This window comes from Gymnoscopelus braueri (genome assembly GCF_963280865.1).
Source record: "Gymnoscopelus braueri genome assembly, chromosome: 23".
NCBI classification, from domain to species: domain Eukaryota; kingdom Metazoa; phylum Chordata; class Actinopteri; order Myctophiformes; family Myctophidae; genus Gymnoscopelus; species Gymnoscopelus braueri.
Genome location: NC_137625.1, coordinates 9419802 through 9441954, shown reverse-complemented (window position 1 = coordinate 9441954; position 22153 = coordinate 9419802). Strand labels below are relative to the sequence as shown.

General features: G+C 41.3%; 1 protein-coding gene across 1 annotated transcript in view; it reads left to right on the top strand.

The window, feature by feature from the left end:
• The first annotated feature begins 531 nt into the window (after nucleotides 1–531).
• tmem168a (transmembrane protein 168a) overlaps nucleotides 532–22153 on the top strand; it is a 28108-nt gene continuing 6486 nt past the window's right edge. The window contains exons 1-6 of the mRNA XM_080421675.1: nucleotides 532–651; nucleotides 3244–3762; nucleotides 4278–4775; nucleotides 5917–6192; nucleotides 10166–10308; nucleotides 21515–21792. Of these exons, the coding sequence (XP_080277801.1) occupies nucleotides 3415–3762; nucleotides 4278–4775; nucleotides 5917–6192; nucleotides 10166–10308; nucleotides 21515–21792 (1543 nt within the window). The 5' untranslated portion in view covers nucleotides 532–651; nucleotides 3244–3414. The remainder of the gene's footprint in view (nucleotides 652–3243; nucleotides 3763–4277; nucleotides 4776–5916; nucleotides 6193–10165; nucleotides 10309–21514; nucleotides 21793–22153) is intronic.

Here is a 22153-nt window from a genome sequence, read left to right as displayed (position 1 = left end):
AAAATGTTCAAAAAATACATCTTTTTGCCAGACCCAAGGGTTCGGGCTTACATGAGGCTTTGTACCTGTTTCGTCCATACGGGCATGGTCACTTTGTCCTCCGGCCCCACCCCAAAAAAAGTCTGTCACTTTGTCCTCCGGCCCCAGCCAAAAAAAAATCTGTCCCCAAAAAAAGTCTGTCCATACATGGGCATAGAAGGGACACACGTCGTCGTGCGAAGCCCGGCCAATCAGATTTAAAAAATGACATCATTATTATGTTACATACTAGGACTTCATTCTGGGTCTGGCAGAACCAGGTCTCCTGGTCTTTTTTAAAATAGCCATAACCTAGTTCATTGGTTCTCAAAGTGGATTTCAGGGACTCTGGGTTCCTTTATGGGGGGGTCTAAATGGACCCTTACAAGTATATAACTCTGACAGTGTACAAATGGAACCAAATGCCCATTTGATTCCATTTGTACACTGTCTGGAGACTTTGAGAACCACTGGTTGGCCTATAGTCACTTCTTCTGGGCTTGTTTTCATATACCTGGTTGCTTATTTCTTTCACAAGACCTGGCAACGCTGTCTGTAGTTTGGAGTCCGGAAGTAAAGCGAGAGTCAGGAAGGAAGAGAAGAGTAGAAAGTTGTACCAACATTAAACAACATGTAAGTAACGATAACTATTCATGATGAAATGCTTGTTTTTACGCTCCGGCTAACACTGATATATTCTCTCGTGTGTGTGTTTTGAAGCCTCTAACATGGTGTCGTCATACATGTTAATGAAACATGACAGATATTAACGTTAGCCTGTGTTAGCATCAGATCAGTCAGTGCCACATCGTCACTTTGACAGCAGTGGGTGGGAGAAAGTACTCAAATGTTTTACTCAAGTAAAAGTATCAGTAATGCATTGTAGAAATACTCAGCGGTGGAAAAAGTACTCAAATTCTTTACTTAAGTAAAATTACCAATACTGCAATATAAAAATACTAAAAGTCCAGAATTAAAAATGTACTTGAGTAAAAGTACAAAAGTATAGGCATCAAAATGTACTTAAAGTACCAAAAGTAAAAGTACTAAATATTTGAAAATAGCAGATCTACAAACTCACAACGCGTTGTGAGCTTGTAGATCTGCTATTTTCAAATAGCCTAGGTATAAAATAGGGCTAAAGTGGTTAATGTATGTTTTATAATGTAATCATTTATATCTTAAAAGTAACTAGTAACTAAAGTTTTCAAACAATTGTAGTGAAGTAAAAGTACAATATTTGCCTCTGACATGTAGTGGAGTAAAAGTAAAAGTATTGGAAATTGGAAATACTCAAGTAAAGTACAAATACCTCAAAATTGTACTTAAGTACAGTACTTAAGTAAATGTACTTAGTTACTTTCCACCACTGCTCAAATGTTTTACTTAAGTAAAAGTATCAGTAATGCATTGTAGAAATACTCTGTTACAAGTAGAAGTCCCGTGCTTGAGTAAAAGTACAAAAGTATCGGTATCAAAATGTACTTAAAGTATCAAAAGTAGAAAGTACTCGTTATGCAAATGTTTTCAAATGTGTAAAAATCATTTGAAAATAGCCAATCTGCGTCGCATAGTGAGCTTGTAGATCGGTTATTTTCAAATGGGCGAAATGTATATGGTTTGAAGTGGTTAATGTGTGTTTTGTAATAATAATCCAAATGTACAAAGTAACTAGTTTAAAAATAAGTGTAGTAAAAGCATAATATTTGCCTCTGAGATGTAGTGGAGTAGAAGTAAGAGTACTGAAAATGTAATATACTCCAATAAAGTACAGTACTTGAGTACATGAATTTAATCACTTTACACCACTGGTCAATAATATGTTGTGGCCAAAAGAAATACCCTATGTCTTCTGAAAGCAAACCACAGACTGGGCTGGAAACAAATGGACCCCTATGGGTCCATTTGGTTCCCTTTTGGAGTTACAGATGGACAAGGGTCTGTTTGCTTACATTTGTAGAATGTGATTTAAATTAACACTCCGGATTTGGAGAGGGCGTTAACTTTGGTTATTTGTTGTTTTTTTGCCTAGCCTAGAATTGTCTGTTATGCAATCATGTTTTTTGTTTCCATCAGTACATGAGACTAGGGTACACACACTGCAGCTGTGTTTTGCCTTACGTTGTCGAGGGATACAAGTACAACTTTCTTCAATATCCTTCCGATACTGACGTTCTGACATGGTTCACCAAAATGTATTCTCCATGGGGGGATTTGGTGTCGCCCTAACACAGACAGTGACTGCAGTGCTGGCTTTGGGTTTAATGCCAGCGAATGTGACAGTTAGATTTGTTCCATCCTTTATTTTGCGCTAATACCACCCTGTTCAATAAGAAAGCTCACAACGCTAACCGTGTGATGTGATGTTCAAGTTCCCTGAAGATGGATTAAAGCTGCAATCCATGACTTATTGGAACGATTAAAACGTTATTTTAACTAAACTGTATGGTAGCACATGTGGAAAACACTAGCACATCTGTATGGTAGAGTCTGTTAAAACACTATAACTGACTAGTACATCTGCAGTCGTTGGAGGTGGTCCCCCTACTCTGCCATTGAGACACAGACCAGTTGACACCAGTGGTGGAAAAAGTACTAAAATTCTCTACTTAAGTAAAAGTACCAATACTGCAGTATAAAAATACTCTGTTACAAGTAAAAGTCCAGAATTCAAAATTTACTTGAGTAAAAGTACAAAAGTATTGGCATCAAAATGTACTTAAAGTACCAAAAGTAAAAGTACTAAATATTTGAAAATAGCAGATCTACAAGCTCACAACGCGTCGCGATGCGACGCGTTGTGAGCTTGTAGATCGGCTATTTTCAAATAGCCTATGTATAAAATAGGGTTGAAGTAATTAAGGTATGTTTCATTATATCATAATTTATATCTAAAAAGTAACTAGTAACTAAAAGTTTTCAAATAAATGTAGTGGAGTAAAAGTACAATATTTGCCTCTGAAATGTAGTGGAGTAGAAGTAAAAGTATTGCAAATTGGAAATACTCAAGTAAAGTTACAAATACCTCAAAATTGTACTTAAGTACAGTACTTAAGTAAATGTACTTAGTTACTTTACACCACTGGTTGACACGTACAAACAGGTAGAAATGTGTTTTCTCATGCAGGAGACCTTGCTCCAAACACGGGTAGTACATGAAAGCTACGGATTGCCACTTTAAACTAACTTTTTGAGTAATACAATATTTTTTTTGTGATCTCACAGGGGTTGATTTTACACAGCCATCAGGAGGAATGTTCCTCGGTACCACTCGTCCCAATTGGCACAATAAAAGCTCCCATCTAGCGTCCCTCTCGCAGCCTCTGGAGAAGAAGGTGGCCGTAGTGAACGGTCACAGAGGACTCCTGTAGCCTGCTCCCAGTCCCAGAGTTAGCCATGGCTCGCGAGGAAGAGGAAGAGGAGCTGACGCCGGCGGAGGAGGCCAGGCCCAAGGAGGAGGTCGACGTGTTCACGTCGGTGCGCTTCCTCGGCTACATCTCCAGCGTCACCCTGCTGGTGGCCGTGTGCGTGGGCATGTACGCGTGCTGGGAGGTGACGGACGAGCCCATGATCCTGGTCATCTTCATCCTGGGGCTGTTCGTCCTGGCCATCGCCAGCATCCTCCACTACTACTTTGCCATGGAGAAAGCCAGCCGCAGCCTGTTCCACCTGTGGCTGGGCTTCCTGCTGGGCCTCCTCTGCTTCCTCAACAGCCCCGCCCTGTTCCAGAACGTCAAGCTGCAGGTCAGTGGTGGAAAGTAATTAAGTACATTTACTTAAGTACTGTACTTAAGTACAATTTTGAGGTATTTGTACTTTACTTGAGTATTTCCAATTTCCAATACTTTTACTTCTACTCCACTACATCTCAGAGGCAAATATTGTACTTTTACTCCACTACATTTACTTGAAAACTTTAGTTACTAGTTACTTTTCAGATATAAACTATGATATTATAAAACATACATTAACCACTTTAGCCCTATTTTATACATAGCGGCTATTTGAAAATAGCCGATCTACAAGCTCACAACGCGTCGCATCGCGACGCGTTGTGGGCTTGTAGATCTGCTATTTTCAAATATTTAGTACTTTTACTTTTGGTACTTTAAGTACATTTTGATGCCAATACTTTTGTACTTTTACTCAAGTAAATGTTTTATTCTGGACTTTTACTTGTAACAGAGTATTTTTATATTGCAGTATTGGTACTTTTACTTAAGTAAAGAATTTGAGTACTTTTTCCACCACTGCTGCAGGTCACCAACTACCTCCTCCTGGCCAGCGTGGCGATGAAAGCCATGTGGGCGCTGACCGAGCGGATATGCAGCTCCGTCCGCTACGAGCCCACGCTGCTCGAGTCGGGGGAGTTCCTGGAGCTCCTGGGCATGGGCGTCGCCAGCACCGTCATGCACCTCCCCGAGTCGGCGGCCATCGTCGGCCTGGTGGTGGCCCTGGGCACCCTCATCGTGGACCTGAGGATGAAATCTCTCCTGGCGCTGCCCAACCTGATCTGCTTCACCCTGGTCACGGCGCTGGCGTTCTTCCAGGCGCTGGGCATCAAGGCCAACCCCTACGCGCTGGGCTGCTACCTGGGCCGGCTGCTGTGCGAGCCCCTGCTGGACGTGTACTTCAGCGGGCTGGGTCCCAGCGAGCGCTGGCTGCCACTGCTGTCCCTGGGCCGGGTGTGGAGGAGGCTGTCCCTGCTGCCTCTCAGCCTGGCCGAGCTGGCCTTTTTCGTCCTGGCTGCCTTAAAGGTACACTCAGGAATGCCTTAACCACTTAGTTATTCCCTTATTCTTCTTCGTACTGCAAATAGCGAAAATGGCCGATCTACAAGCTCACAACACATCGCACTGTGACATGTTGTGAGGTTGTAGTTTTTGCAAATTTCCTGGACGTTTCTGACAATATAATGCCCAAAATACGGATGCCAAGGTTAAAGTGGTCAACAGCAGTGGGTGGAAATCTGTATTCTCATCATGTGTGACCCCTCAATGAAGAATGAGCGCCTAAGCAAAATTATTAATTTCTCCAAATTGTGAATCACGGCCCTTGACAGACCGATTTTGGCTAATGTGGGTTCTTGTCAGGGCTGCATGATTATCATTAAATGATATGGCCCCACCAATTCAATGTTATGATCATTTTACGTATGCAAAGCTAGCATTAAAATGACCTTAAATAATTCATTTATTGACTGTGGAATCTAAAACTGGTACTGCTGTTTAACCAAGTGTGATCGCATCTTTAATCCATTAAGACCGACTTCTTTGGCTATTCAAAAATAGCAGATATACAAGCTCATAGCGCGAGTGCCGCGCTATGAGCTTGTAGATCTGCAATTTCTGTGCAAACCTTTGAATATATATATATATATATATTTTTTTTATAAAGCGAACAATTGTAACTCAAATCTTTGCTTCTGGGGGATTCTACAAATGTCTTCTAAACAGTTTTTTGAAAAAAACTTACGTACGTTGTTGTAAGTGGTTCTCAAACTTTTTCATGTCAAGGACCACCCAAAATTATATGTATTTGGCCGTGGACCCCCATCTCAAAATATTTTGTTCCAGGGACCCCCCAGGAGTTGTAACATGAGTTTAAAATGTTCGCTTAAAAAATATATATATTCAAAGATTTGCAAAAAAAATCAAGATTTCTCAAAAATAGCAGATCTACAAGCTCATAGCGCGGCACTCGGTGCCGCGCTATGAGCTTGTAGATCTGCTATTTTTGAATAGCCAAAGAAATCTTAAAACGACACGGTTCCTGGTCTAAATGGGTTAAATAATATATACAAAACATTATTTATTTTACCCTGTTTAATTACTTTCTTAGCTGTTGGTACGAGGCATTCTACTTTCCGATAACATGAACGTGTCTTGACCCTTCCAGCTGGGTCACCTGGAGCTGTGGTACCTGGTGATACCGGGCTTCTGCGTCTTCGGCCTGTTCTGGTCCGTGTGCCACGTGGTGCTGCTCATCACGCTGTGGGGCTTCCACACCAAGCTGAGCGAGTGCCAGAGCGCCTGGCGGTCCCAGCGCTCCGGCAAGCGCAGCCTGGACCGCGTCATGGCCTCCAGGGGCATCCGACACTTCTGCCTCATCTCCGAGCGCCTGGTTCTCTTCTGCCTGCTGTCCACCGCCATCCTGGGAGCCGTGTCCTGGCAGGTGAGAGAACTATTATTGCGTTGTAAGCTTGTCGATCAGCTATTTCTGCTTTCCTTTACATGTATAAAATTATTAAATATGTCAATAATGACTGTATATTTAAGTTATTTGTCATATCTGCCCTGTGCATTTTTTTTTATTACAAAGCCTAAAAGGCAAACAGAAATTGTATTTGTATTCATACGTGGCAATGTTCAACGCCAAACACACAATTAAATAGTTAATCGCAATTATTTGAGTGACAATTAATCGTCTGCTTAAATTTGTAATCGTGACAGCCCTAACTACTAGCAATGATAACACTGATACTTATTACTTGTGCTACTGCCAACTATGAACCACTGTATGTCAATACTATCTACTGGTGCGGGACTGTTATTACTTATTACTGCTATTGCTGCTGCTTCTACTAATACTATTACTATTGCTGCTGCTACTACAAATACTATTGTTATTATACTACTGCTGCAGCTTCTAGCGCTTAAACTGGTGTTACTAAATAAAAAAGGTTTAGTTTGTCCTTGCCAATGCTGTAGCGGACGGTTAAGACATAAACATGGACTTCTAGCCATCTGCCTGTCTCTATGAAAATGATAAAATGCCATTCGTAGCGCACACAGCCCACTCCTTTAAAAAAAACATCTTATGTGAATCCAGTATGATAACGGCCGCAACAGTGGAATGGTAATTACATTCTCTCATTTTTAATCAGCGAGGTTCACTCAAGAAGCAACACATTTAGTATGATACACAGGTCATGCTGTTGCACAATACAATAAAAGTAGCCAATTATTATTATTCCTTTTTTTCTCCCGATTCAGTTGTTAAACCAATTAATTCCTCCCACTGCTTAGTGTTTGCCACTGCTGTTGGACTCACCTGTCAGTGAGGACCCCCCCCCCCCCCCACCAGGAAGACGTAGTGCCTCCGCCCTACTCCTCCCGTTCAACATTCCCCGCCGACAAGCGCTGCCCCAACCCGTATAGGAGTATGCGCCGTGACAAAGATCACTCTCACCGCCCGGCTTCCCTCCCCCGAATACGGGCCAATTGTGTTCGTATAGGCCCTTATTATGGATCCACCGCGGTCACGGCGGATTCAAACCGCTAGACCAGTGGTGGGCAGTGCCTTCTCTGTATTAACACATTCAATCCGGGAACGCATCTCTGTCATTTTAGATTTTCTTTGGCTATTCAAAAATAGCAGATCCTCAAGCTCATAGTGCGGCACTATGAGCTTGAGGATCTGCTATTTTTGAAAAATCTTGAACATTTGCGCAAATCGTTTGTCAAACGTTTGTCAAATATTTTGTTCCAGGGACCCCAGAAGCAAAGATTTTACTTACAAATATTAGCCTTAACAAATATATATATATTCAAAGATTTGCAAAACGTTCACGATTTTTCCAAAAATAGCAGATCTACAAGCTCATAGCGCGGCACTCGGTGCCGCGCTATGAGCTTGTAGATCTGCTATTTTTCAATAGCAGAAGAAATCTAAAGTGACAGAGACGCGTTCCCGGATTGAATGGGGCTAAAGCCATGGCAATAACCAAACATTTTTACAATGCCAAGACCAGCCCCGCACCATATCACGGACCACTGTTATAAACCCCGGAGTGAGATGCTAGTGGCAGTGTGGAGTTGTTAGTCAATCCCCTAAAACTGCGACACTGCCTCCATCAAGCGTAACAAATTTAATTAGTGCTTTAATATCCCATATCCACTCGCATGAAGAGCAGCAATAAATACATTATTTAGCCTTGTTAGCGTTCACCTTGTAATAGTCTCAGGGGCCCACAATCCTAATTTGAGACCTGTTTATTGTTCATTTCAATTGTGAATTTGCTCGGGGAAAATTAGTCACAAAGTTTAGTATTCATCGTTTGGTGGGAATTTCTGAGACATTGCATGTAGGCATACTTATTTCTTCAGGCTGTTGAAATGCACTAAATAGGGTTATGTAGGGCCAAGCCACTTAAATCCACTCGAGTCTGTACAGCCAAATTACTAAGGGTTCCTCAAGCTTTCAAAGTCTCAAACTGACATTCATTAATAAGTTCCAAGCCGGCATTGTATCTCCTCCAATTGATGTTTCTTTTTGCGGTACCAAACCCTCGATAAAGACGACAGTTGATAAGCGAGTCTTTCATCTTTCTTCCCCTGATGTACTCTAGACAGATCACTATATTCTACAGCAGGGAATGCAACTCCACTAGAATAAATGGAAAGAAAACACATTGACTATTTCATACCAGAACATCAAAGTGTCTGAGGCTGCAGAACCATTACAGCATCTCAAGTGCTTGTCATCTACCTACCTATCAGCCTGGTGCTTTTGCTCTCTTCAGTCGTGGACAGTAACCGAGTACATTTACTTGATTACTGTAAATTTTTTGAGTATCTGAACTTAACTTGATACAGAATCAAATGTGTTATGGTCATGATGCGTCAGGAGCATGGTTGGCTTTGTTCCAGACTTACAATTTTATATATATATATATATATATATATATATATATATATGGATTTTCTGCAACGTGTATGGAGTAAATTGAACATTGAAACTACGTCCTAAAAGTGGGTTGTCACTACGAAGGTCTGTTGTATGCATTGTAACCTTCAATAGAACAGGACATTACACCACCTTACGCTACTGCCCTCTGGGCGCGGACACATAACTCTGAGGTGCAGAAAGGCTCACTTTGGAAAAAGCGTGATACCCAGAGATAATGGCCGCCTTAAATAACAGTCTTTGCTGAACAGGTCTGGGTGTGTACCGATGTCTGTCATGGTCCCTTGTTATTGTGTCGTCTGATATGTGCAGTGCTGTGTAAAGGAATTTCCCTATTGGAGACAAAGTCTAAAGTCTTGTTTGTCCACTAGGGCTGCATAGTTCTGACTGAAATGCTAGAGTATTTTGATGTTCTCACAGTTAAGTAATTCTGACGTTATGTATTAATTATATTAGCCCATTAAAGGTAGGGTAAGTGATATTTTTTGGTTAAAACAAAAAGTATTTTTTTTTAAGGTTAAAATACTATATTCTGATAGTAATCATTGCTATAGAGTGTTTGTTCAGTAACAGATGTCTCCCCGTCTCTCCAGCTCTTTAATAAACAGAAAATACATTTTTCGGTAGGTGTCAAAATCTCAGCCAATCAGGAGAAAGTACCCATTTTTAAGCTTAATTTGTATAGTTTTCAGTTCTAATTTTGCATGCTCATTTCTTAGTGTCATCACTTCCAATTTCACTTGTTTAATCTGTATCCTGATTGAGTTCTCTGTCCTGGTTGGATAAAATTGGAAATGAAACTACAAAAAAAAAAAAAAAACTACAAAATACATTTTCTGTTTTATAAAGAGCTGGAGAGACATGGAGACTTTTTATATGGACAGGACACTCTATAGTAACGAGCACTATCAGAACATAGACCCATTTTGCAATTATTTGAATAATTGCAAATCACTTACACTACCTTTAAGACCAGGAAAGCATCTGTCATTTTAGATTTTAACCACTTGAACCATTATTTTATACTTTGGCTATTAAAAAATAGCAGATCTACAAGCACCGAGTGCCACGCTATCTTTGAATATATATATATATATATATATATATATATATATATATATATATATATATATATATATATATATATATATATATATATTTTTTTTTTTTTTTTAAGCAAACATTTGTAACTCAAATAAAAAATTGCTTCTGGGGGTCCTTGGAACTAAATATTTAGAATATTTAAAATATAATTTAAATTTTGCGGGTCATTGACATTAAAAAGTTGAGCGCCACTGATATTATAGCAACTTATAGCAACCTCAGGTCTTGAGTTAGTAATGTATGTTGACTACAGCAAGTGAAAGGGCCCAGTATTGCCAAAGACGGTTTGAGATTCTGTTAGACTATTTAGTATCTATACAGGATGTATAAACTCTTGCCTGTGTTTTGCCTGCAGCCGTACAGCGGTCTCTTCCTGAGCGCTCTGCTGGTGGTGCTGCCTCTGGAGTCCCTGACCCACGGCCTGTTCCACGAGCTGGGCAGCTGCCTGGGGGGAACCTGTGTCGGCTACGCCCTGGTCGTCCCCACCGCCAACTGCAGGTACAGAGGGGGGGGGGGGAGTGTTTACTTGTCCTGGGGGAGGGGGAATTACTTTTCCTGTTTCCAGTGGTGGAAAAAGTACTCAAATTCTTTACTTAAGTAAAAGTACCAATAATGCAATATAAAAACACTCTGTTACAAGTAAAAGTCCAGAATTAAAAATGTACTTGAGTAAAAGTACAAAAGTATTGGCATCAAAATGTACTTAAAGTACGAAAAGTAAAAGTACTAAATATTTGAAAATAGCAGATCTAAAAGCTCACAACGCGTCGCGATGCGACGCGTTGTGAGCTTGTAGATCGGCTATTTTCAAATAGCCTAGGTTTAAAATAGGGCTAAAGTGGTTAATGTATGTTTCATTATATCATAGTTTATATCTACAAAGTAACTAGTAACTAAAGTTTTCAAATAATTGTAGTGGAGTAAAAGTACAATATTTGCCTCTGAGATGTAGTGGAGTAGAAGTAAAAGTATTGGAAATTGGAAATACTCAAGCAAAGTACAAATACCAAAAAATTGTACTTAAGTACAGTACTTAAGTAAATGTACTTAGTTACTTTCCACCACTGCCTGTTTCACCCAGCAGTTGGCTGCTCAGAAGACTCGGATGAGAGCACAGGGGGGGGAGCTGTTATCTGTTAAGTGTCGCGCTCAGGGACACTTCCACACTTTTTATTGTATTCACCTGCAATATGACATACCCAAAACGAGAAGCCAGGTTGAAAGTGGTCAAGTCTGTTTTTTTTTATTTAAAGGTAGGGTAAGTGATATTTTTGGGTTAAAACAAAAAGTATTTTGTTAAAAGGTTAAAGCACTATATTCTGATAGTAATCATTGCTATAGAGTGTTTGTTCAGTAACAGGAGTCTCCCCGTCTCTCCAGCTCTTTAATAAACAGAAAATACATTTTCCGGTCAAAATCTCAGCCAATCAGGAGAAAGTACCCATTTTTATAGTGTTTCACTTGTTTAATCTATATCCCGATTGAGTTCTCTATCCTGATTGGATAAAATTGGAAATGAAACTGAAACTGAAACAAAAATGCATTTTCTGTTTTATAAAGAGCTGGAGAGACGAGGAGTAGAGATGCGCGGATGGCCTCTCATGGTCATCCGAAAACGCGGTACAAATTCATTATCCATCCGTTATCCAACCGCAATAATTCCAATTTTAATATCCGCACCAACCGTTTTTCCCGTATGTCAAAATATTATTATTTTCTGGTATTCCCTGTTAGTTTTAGTATTAGTTGTGCGATGCGATCACAAAATGCATTGATTTAGCCTATGGAATGTCGGTGCGGCATCCAACTGTGCGGCATCCAACATACAGAGCGCACTGCTCTTCAGCGCAGCACAGCAGCACCGGTTAAAAAAAAAGAAAAAAGACGCACCGACATTACATAGGCTAAATCAATGCATTTTGTGATCGCATCGCACAGAGGCTGCTCTACACACTCACACAGACACAAGCACGCAGAGATTTAGCTATTTTATGGATAGATATATTAGATGTCATTAATTTATTTACCGCAATATTTCACCCGCGGTTTATCCGATATAATTAATAATTATATTTGATTGACCCAAATCCACCCAAACTGCGGTTAACTGCGGCAACCGCGGCTAAAACCGCGATCCGCGCATCTCTAACGAGGAGACTCCTTTTACTGAACAAACACTCTATAGCAATGAGTACTATCAGAATATAGAGCTATTTAGCACTTATTTTAACCAAAGAAAATCACTTACCCTACCTTTTAAACAATGAAAAATATTAACAGAGAGCTTGTGACTAAATAATAATAATTTCTTCCATTTCCTGAGAAGCAACACTTTGGACATACAAGGTTTCCTCCCGACAGCAGCCATATGAACTATGCACTTAAAAAATACTGCACAGCGACCCAGCTATAAAACGTACACAACCATACAGACTTCTGTATGCACACACTCATGCACTTAACACACACTGAATTGGACTAACTTTGGGGGGCCTGTTTGGAACATTACAGACACCGCCACATGCAATCACTCATTCCAGTAATCGCCAGTTTGCATAAAAATCAACTGGATAAATAGACCAATAACTGTGCATAAACATTTCTGCTAATGTTTAGGCTCTTAACCCATTAAGACCTGGAACGCATCTGTGTCACTTTAGATTTCTTTGGCTATTCAAAAATAGCAGATCTACAAGCTCATAGCGCGGCACTCGGTGCCGCGCTACGAGCTTGTAGATCTGCTATTTTTGAAAAATTGTGAAAAAAAAAATATATTTTTTTTTTTTCAAAAAACTTTTTTTGAGAATCGCCTCAGGCTTTAAAGGGTTAAGGGAGCGTTCAACGGCTCCCTCCCCGGCATACTAAGTCATCAAGTCAGAGCCGTTAGCCATTAGATTTTCCCCCCTACCAGCCTCTCCCCGAGCAAGCACTCTCTGTTGGCTGAACGCTTTCAGAATAGCCAAGTTCGATGTAAAGAACGTCAACCCTCTGTCTCGTTATGAAGTTTTGTATTCAAGCATTTTAGCTATTTTTTTCTTTCATCCAGGCCCTCAATTGACCTCTTTATAGAGGAAGCTAGACAGATGGGATTGTTTTGCCATTTAGGCCTTTACAAGTGCTTCTCTGGGTAATTTTGGTATTCAGCCCCAGCAGTGGTCAGCAGCGTCCTGATTCCTGAATGCAAAATACATTCGGTCTTTGAAACATGTGAACCTGTTTAGCTTAGCAGCCGGCTTCAACATTGGAGAGGGTAGGATCTTTTTCATTTTGAAGTCCAGTTGAAGTCAGTGGACCGGATATCAAGAGCCTTTTGGGACTGACCATGACCAGCCTCTGGGTTTTGAACCTGCTAGCCAAGGAGCTGTTAATTTAACAGTGTAAGATCGTTTTTGTCATCAACCCATTAAAACCTGAGGCCGATTCTAAAAAAAATAATTTCTAAATCCTAACAGTTTTCTGAAAAGCTCATGTTGCTATATCGGCGGTTCTTTTTCATGTCAAGGACCCCCAAAATTATATGTATTTGGCCGTGGACCCCCATCTCAAAATATTTTGTTAAAGGGAACCCCAGACGCAAAATTTGAGTTCAAATCTTTGCTTCAGTTAAAAAAATAGCAGATCTACAAGATCTACAAGGTTGTATATCTGCTATTTTTGAATAGCCAAAGTATAAAATAATGGTTTTAATGGGTTAATTGTTGTTGTTGTTGTTGTTTGTGGTGGGAGGTTGTATTCATATTCCTTGAAATCAAGAAATATATGGTATGTGTCACTCGGAGCAGTCCATCAAAGTTTAGTTTGATGACATGTTAACCTGAACAAGTAAATGTAAAATAATTGAATCAGAAAATGGTAGGGATCTATTTTTGCATCCTCCTCTTCCTCTCTGATTCAGTATCATTTTCCGATTTCGGGGGCCATTTTGCATTTTGGCTGCTGTCCCAAAAAATACCTTACTGAATCTGCCGATTCAGTGGGGGGCGGCCGTACCTGAGTGGGTAGATTGGGTAGGTTCTAGGCCATCTGGAAATCGGAAGGTAGCTGGTTCGACCCCCAGCTCGTCCCGCTGTATACGTGTTGAAGTGTCCCCTAACGCACTGATTCTCAGCGTCCGGTCCGGAGACGGCCTTTGTACCCTCTCAGAGTTAAATTACCACTGAGGGTTTTACAGTGTGATTTGGGGGTTCCAGTATAGTTTAGTTGAGTGGTGCTCAAACTTTTTAATTTCAAGGACCCCCTACTTTGAAAAAAGCCTTAGACCACTGACCCCAATTTTATACGCTCAGAGTTACAGACCCGTAAGAGAACCAGTGCCCTAACAGCTCACCATAACCATCTGAGTAGCCATCAGCTGGGTGGAGCTGCAAAAGCAATTTCCACACCCCTAGAGACCAGCAAAATACTCCCTTTCAGCACAAACGAGGGCATTTTAACCACGAGTGACGGAGTCATTAGGTCTTTGAACACATTTATGGCTAGTGTGGCCTTTTTCTTTGTTTTTAACTTGTTAGCCTAGCAGCTAGCTCTGGCAGGCTGGCTCCTCTCCAGGTGATTTGGGATGCAGCTCCATGTCCTGCCAGAGCCTGTGGGATGCTCTGTATGCCAGGCCTGCACACACAAGCACCTCCGCTGGGACAGCAGGGAGCAGCTTCATGGCTGCACATCATGTTTTCACAATGACAAAGAGACCTCAGGGGTGGGTTGGGGTGGTGGGGGGGGGTACCAGGACCAGGAGAGTTAAAGCAGCAGTGGTGGAAAGTAACTAAGTACATTTACTCAAGTACTGTACTTAAGTACAATTTTGAGGTATTTGTACTTTACTTTAGTATTTCCAATTTCCAATACTTTTACTTCTACTCCACTACATCTCAGAGGCAAATATTGTACTTTTACTCCACTACATTTACTTGAAAACTTTAGCTACTAGTTACTTTTCAGATATAAACTATGATATAATGACACACACATTAACCACTTTAGCCCTATTTTATACATAGGCTATTTGAAAATAGCCGATCTACAAGCTCACAACGCGTCGCATCGCGACACGTTGTGAGCTTGTAGATCTGCTATTTTCAAATATTTTGTACTTTTACTTTTGGTACTTTAAGTACATTTTGATGCCAATACTTTTGTACTTTTACTCAAGTAAATTTTGAATTCTGGACTTTTACTTGTAACAGAGTATTTTAATATTGCAGTATTGGTACTTTTACTTAAGTAAAGAATTTGATTACTTTTTCCACCACTGTAAAGCAGTTGAGAAGAGAGACGTAAGAGAGGTGGACGAAGGGAAAACCGAGATGCAGAGAGACTGTCGTAAAAATGGATAAGAAAGAGAGAAGGAAGAAGATGGAAAGAGAATGTTTAGGAGCGAGCAGTAAACACGGAGATGGTGGCGAGGGAGGGAAGGAGGGGTGAAAGGATAAAAGGGGGAGTGTTAACCCATTAAAACCGGGAAAGCATCTGTGTAACTACTTTAACCATTATTTTATACTTTGGCTATTCATAAATAGAAGCTCTACAAAGCTCATAGCGCTTCGTGCCGTGCTAATGGGGCAATTTCAACATTTTGGGTGTCCATGACATGAAGAAGTTTGAGAACCACTGATATAGCAACATATGTTTTTCAGAAAACTGTTAGGATTTAGAAGACATTTTTAGAGTCTGTCGGCCTCAGGTCCTAATGGACTAAGGCCGGAGACGTAGTCTGAATGACAACCTTCAGCCCTTGGCTCCCCAGAGCACCAGGAGAGCAGAACGGATAACATATGGCTATGCTGTGAACACCAGGTTTGCAGTATAAGCCCCTATACAAACCCTTTACAAGAAGACATAAAAAGAGCTTTGTTTTGTTAGGAATGGAGGGTTATACAGTAGCTACTCTCAACAAGGGAGGACTGGGGCGTCTGTATGGCGCTAGGGTGAAGTTAAAGGAGTAGTTCACCCAAAAAATTACTTACTTTCTATCAATTGCACACCCCATGACGCCTTGAATTCATGGATTTCTTTTGTTTTTTGTTGCATTCCTGAGCCAATAATTTGATGACCGGTTGTATTTCCGGTAGGAGACACAAAGAGTCTACTTTGTGTCTCCTACCGGATACATTAGCATCTTTCCAATGGTAATAAAATTATTGGCTCAGGAATGCGACAAAAACAAATTAAATCCATGAATTCAAGGCTTCATGAGGTGTGCAATTGATAGAAATGAAGTCATTTTTTGGGTGAACTACTCCTTTAACTGCCCACAACCGCAGAGACCGGGGCTTTTTTAATGCTGCACACTGCCTCCGGCTTCGCCGTGCGCTCCAACAAAACACAATTGCCTGTATTGTTTATTTTGTTGATTTTATTTTATTCGCGGCTGGGAAGCTGGGTGGTGAGGACTATCTCTGTTGCTGCACTACTGACTCCTACAGGTTGGTAAGGGCACTAGGAACCGAACTCCGTAGAATAGCACGTTTCTCCCCATGCGTTACACCCTCCCCCCATTAACTCTTTCAGTGCCAAGAGTATTTTCATAAAGTACTCCCCCAGTGCCAGCAATTTGCGTTTTTTTTTTATTTTTAAATTTTGTAATTTTTCACTCAAATAAATGATCTGATTGGGTTTTTAAACCCATAATACAGTTCTACCAGTAGAGAGCAACAAATCGACACATTGATGATCTCGCTGGCTCACTCGCCCCCTCCCAAACAGGCTCACGTCATATCCGGTCATAACCGGATGTTGACATTTTTGACAATCGTTGATCGGGCTAAATTACGATGTGATACACGACTACGATGACTGATCGTCACCCAGACCAAAGAGAGTAGACGTGGACCTCTCCGTTTGTTTTTTATACCGCGTGAAAAACCGTGACTTTCCCTATTCTGGCCGAAAATGATCGCGGGAAAAAAATGAGAACCGGAAATGGAATCTGCGTCATGAAACCGGAACCCAATGAGTCTGAAGGAGTCAGGAAGCGAAAGTGATCATGAAAAATAAACAGCATAGCGCGACCACAGTCAAAAGTAAAAACTCGTGCTGGCACTGAGGGTACTCGGGAAAAACTCGGGATATCTCGGGGCGTGGCACTGAGAGAGTTAAAAGAAGCAGACTGGCAGCATCGCGTGTATCGGAGGAGACACTGTGGTTGACATTACGCTCCCCCCAGTATAAGGGGGATTGGTAATTGGCATAAAGACTAAAACTAGAAAAAGAGGATCGCAAAAAATGAACAAAGGACTAAGATTTCACCTTAAAGGGATATTATACTTTCAAACATATTTGGAGTCATTTTAACCTCTACTCTGGCTTATGTGAACACAGCACTCCAGACAGTTTTTAAGTTGCTTGATTCAGTATTTAGAGATTTGATATTCATTTTATCACACACGCCCCCTTCCCATGCAAACCCATTGTAACTTCAAACTTGATTTTATCAATGTGAAATTAATTGAAAACCACCCGCCCTTGGTTCTGGTCGCTGATGTTGGCCTTCTAATGTGTGAGGGGGCTGTGTTACTTTTTTCATTTATTTTTTTTATAATTTCTTTGGAAAAATGAAAAAATGAAATGCAGAACAGTGACACTAGGGTTCAGGTGGTTGTCAAGTTTCTCAGTGATGTGTAACTAGACTTGTTGACAGAAGTAGAATACCTTATTTCAGAAGGCTGTCTGAAAACCCCGTTTCCTCTGATGAGAACAATTGCAACGCCTTGTTGATTTGACAGCTGTGCCCGCCGGCATTGCCATTTCAATATTCTTCGCAATGAACCGTGCGGCCCCTGCACCAGCATTTATACTGTACCATTCAGAATGCTGAGTCACATAGATTCAGTGTTCAGCCGGTGAATTAATTTCACTCGCACAGAGCAGGTGTACTTCTTAACCCATTGAGACCTGAAGCCGATTCTACATGTCTCCTAAATCCCAACAGTTTTCTAAAAAACTTATGTTTCTATATCAGTGGTGCTCAATCTTTTTCATGTCAAGGACCCCCAAAATTATATGTATTTGGCCGCGGACCCCCATCAAAATATTTTGTTCCAGGGACCCCCAGAAGCAAAGATTTGAGTTAAAAATGTTCGCTTTAAAAATATATATATTCAAAGATTTGCACACATTTTCACGAATTTTCTAAAATAGCAGATCTACAAGCTCGTAGCGCGGCACTCGGTGCCGCGCTATGAGCTTGTATATCTGCTATTTTTGAATAGCCCAAAGTGTAAAATAATGCTTTTTAGCTCAAATCAAAAAATGACACAGTTCCAGGTCTTAATGGGTTAATTAGCTGACCCTACCACTCGGTTCCATTTTACTGTGAGCATCAGGATGTGTCTGTAATTACGGAATAAACGTTGAGCCAACATAGAGAGGTGCTACCAATGTTCCAATGTTCCTACGATTAATGCTACTCATTATATCGGCACAAGACTCGGTACAAGATGTATTTGTTTGTCCTTACTGCAAAAACAAGAGTCATTTCCATTCCACTTAGTATAATTGTCTCGCGGCTTGTTGGACCAACGCACAACTTAACTCTTTGACTGCCAGAAATAGGACATCATTTGCTAAGCCACTGCCAACGATTTCCTCATAAAATATTCATCTCCAGTATGATCGATCCCCCAATTGTTTTAAAAGACGTATCCGAGTCTCGTAGAATCGGGGGGGGGGAGCGTGCCGCCGCAATCATTCATTCCATAGATATGGGCAGTTGAATTTAGGTTGTTTTCGCCAAAAAGCAACAGAAACAGAAAAAGCCATTCTTCCACATCGAATAACAAGGAAGTGAATGGACTGTTTTTTTTTTTTTTGCAATCATGCTGCTTCTCTCCTTCACTGGGGGACGAACAGTGACCCGTGGGCGAGCGAACAGCGCCATCTAGTGGAAAACCACTTCGCGAAATTTGAGATAAATCTTGTCATTGGCAGTCAAAGAGTTAACAGCTCAGCATGGCTAATGGCACAAACTTAACACTTCGGGTGCCAGAGGTTTATTAAAATATTATACGTTGAGTGCCGGGATTTTTTACCATTTTTGAACCTTTTTCAAGTAGTCACAAAATATTTTCAGTGATCACCGTCCTCACGGTGATCCCCTCATTACACACATAGAGGTCTCGTACAATCGGGGGGAAAAAATTAAAAACATTCGGTAATCCGTTCCATAGTTGCAGACAGTTGAAAATAGTCAAAAATACATTGTAAAAAAAAAAGTACACAGGAGCCGAGATACAGGCTTTTGAAGTCATAAGTTAACCAGGAAGTGGATTGGAGTCTAAATCTTCGAAAAATGATATCTCCTGTAGTGCTGTGAAGGAAAAAAAAAAAAAAAAAAACGTAAATATACGTTTTTGGCACTCAGAGGGTGAATTTGCAAAAACGTATATATACGTTTTTGGCACCCAATGTGTTAAGGGAATAAATGATCACGATACTGAGCATGCGAGTGATATTTACACGATGCGACACATTGGGTCTGCTATTTTTGCACACTATAACAAATCTATTGGAAATGTTTTGTGTACTGTAGGTGATGCAATTTAAAAAAAAAAGAAATCGATAGAGTAATCGCTAAGAAAGTAATAGATAGTTGCAGCTCTAATGGTATATGGCCTGCCCTGTCACTGTTGCTCACAAATGTTCTGTCACAGAACATTTGTTACTGTACACATTTATCGCGTTCCCTAGATGATCTTAAGATGTTTCTAATTCTACTACCGCATGAAACCATAATCACAAATGTATACGCCCTCTGTGGCTTTAACAAATAATGGCTGCCCGCTAGCCACTCTACATGCTGGGTACAGAAGAAAATCAATTCACACATATCACACTTGATAAACTTTCCCCCCTGGGTGTTTTTCTCTATGTGAGGAGAAGAACAAACAGAAAATGTACCAGCAAGAGTGAAAGGGAAGGTATATAAGATGGTAGTGAGACGAGCTATTCTGTACGGCTTGGAAACGGTGGCACTGACAAAAGCAGGTGGCAGAATTTAAGATGTTACGATTCTCATTAGGAGGGACGAGGATGACAAGGTCAGGAATGACCCAATAGAGTGACAGCCCAGGTTTCTAGGGGATGAAGTAAGGGAGGCGAGGTTGAGATGGTTTAGACATGTGCGGAGGAGTGATTATGGGTATATTGGGAGAAGGATGCATGAAGAAGTAGCTGCCAGGCAAGAGGAGAAGAGGAAGGCTTACGGATGCGGTGAGAGAGGACATGCAGGTGGCTGGAGTGACAGAGGAAGATGCAGAGGACTGGGAACATGATCCGCTGTGGCGAGTGGCGACCCCTAACGGGAATTAGATGGAAGAAGAAGAAACTGTGTGTGTGTGTGTGTGTGTCCATTTTGTGTATGCATGTTTGTGTCCACTAGATCTGGGTGTTAACATCCACCTCTCGTTATCAGGCAGGCTCTCATATGCAATTGGCATTCTAGCAGCAACAGAAAGGGGTCAACTCATCTCCCATTCTCTGCCACTCTATCCCTATCTCTGTATCTCTCACACACACACACACACACACACACACACACACACACACACACACACACACACACACACACACACACACACACACACACACACACACAGCCTATTATTACATCTCTGCCCTCACCTTCCCTTCACCTCAATTCCCATCCTTTCTTTTTCGTTCAGGCTCTTTGCTCAGTGCTCCGCTCTCTTTCTCTCGCTCTCTCTCTGTCTCTCTCTGCCCTTCTCATATCCACCTCTTTGTTCACGTTTTCAACTCGCTTTGCATGCGGCGGGCCTTCCGCCTGCGCTTGGCTTCATCCTCTCTGCTGCCCGGGAGCAAGTTCAGATGTCAAATGTTTCAGACTTATTTATGTAGGTTAAGAACCCTCCGATCAGCTTCCCTCTGCGTCTTTCTTATTACTTCATTTGACCTTTTGCACTATTGCACACGTCTTTGCAGCAGCTTCCTTGACTGTCTGGTTCACACAAAGTCTGTGAACTCTTCCTCCCCTCCCTCAAACTCTACTTTTAGCTTACCCCCGCCCCCCCCAGCCGGCCTCACTCCCAGTGGTGGAAAGTAACTAAGTACATTTACTTAAGTACTGTACTTAAGTACAATTTTGAGGTATTTGTACTTTACTTGAGTATTTCCAATTTCCAATACTTTTACTTCTACTCCACTACATCTCAGAGGCAAATATTGTACTTTTACTCCACTACATTTACTTGAAAACTTTAGTTACTAGTTACTTTTCAGATATAAACTATGATATTATAAAACATACATTAACCACTTTAGCCCTATTTTATACATAGCGGCTATTTGAAAATGGCCGATCTACAAGCTCACAACGCGTCGCATCGCGACGCGTTGTGGGCTTGTAGATCTGCTATTTTCAAATATTTAGTACTTTTACTTTTGGTACTTTAAGTACATTTTGATGCCAATACTTTTGTACTTTTACTCAAGTACATTTTTTATTCTGGACTTTTACTTGTAACAGAGTATTTTTATATTGCAGTATTGGTACTTTTACTTAAGTAAAGAATTTGAGTACTTTTTCCACCACTGCTTTTAGCTTACCCCCGCCCCCCCCCCCCCGCCGGCCTCACTCCCATGCCCTGTTTTGACCATCAGCCAAAAGAGCCCCTCTTCATTTGGAGCCTAACCTTAAGATCCTGATCTTTTATCCTCTCCTCTCCTTCTCCCCTCCCCCTCTCCCTCGCAGTGCCGACGGCCAGCCTGCCCTCCTGCCTCCGGAGCAAGTGCAGGAGTCGAACCTGCGCTCCACGGGCATGCTGAACAACGTGCAGCGCCTCTTCGCCCACCACATGGTGCAGACCTTTGGCTGCGACTACTCGGCGAGCGGCGTGACGCTGGAGGCCCTGCAGGCCAAGCTGCGCGCCTTCCTGGATCTGCGCACGGCCGACGGTCCGCGCCACGACACCTACCTGGTGTTCTACAGTGGCCACAGTCGACCCGGCACTGGGTCCTGGGCCCTGGCTGGTGAGAAATACTGTTTGGGGAATTGGATTTTGTTTTGTTTTTCAGAACGGGGTTTGTCAGTATATGTACTGTATATGTCCCCTCAAAAGTAGACCAATCACAGCTCATGCCTCTGCATGCGTGATGTCACAAAACGGAACCACCTTTGGCCATGAAAGAATTGATGCAGGGCTGCAACAGTTAATCAAACTAATGTATTTAATCAGTTATTAAAAATAAGCGATAATTGATCATTTAACTAATAATCAATTAGTAGTAATCGCTCCCTATTTTGGCCATCTCATTCAAAAAACAAAGATCTTCTATTATAACTATTTATGCACAACACTGTTGTGCAACGAAGTATAAATAATATATCAAC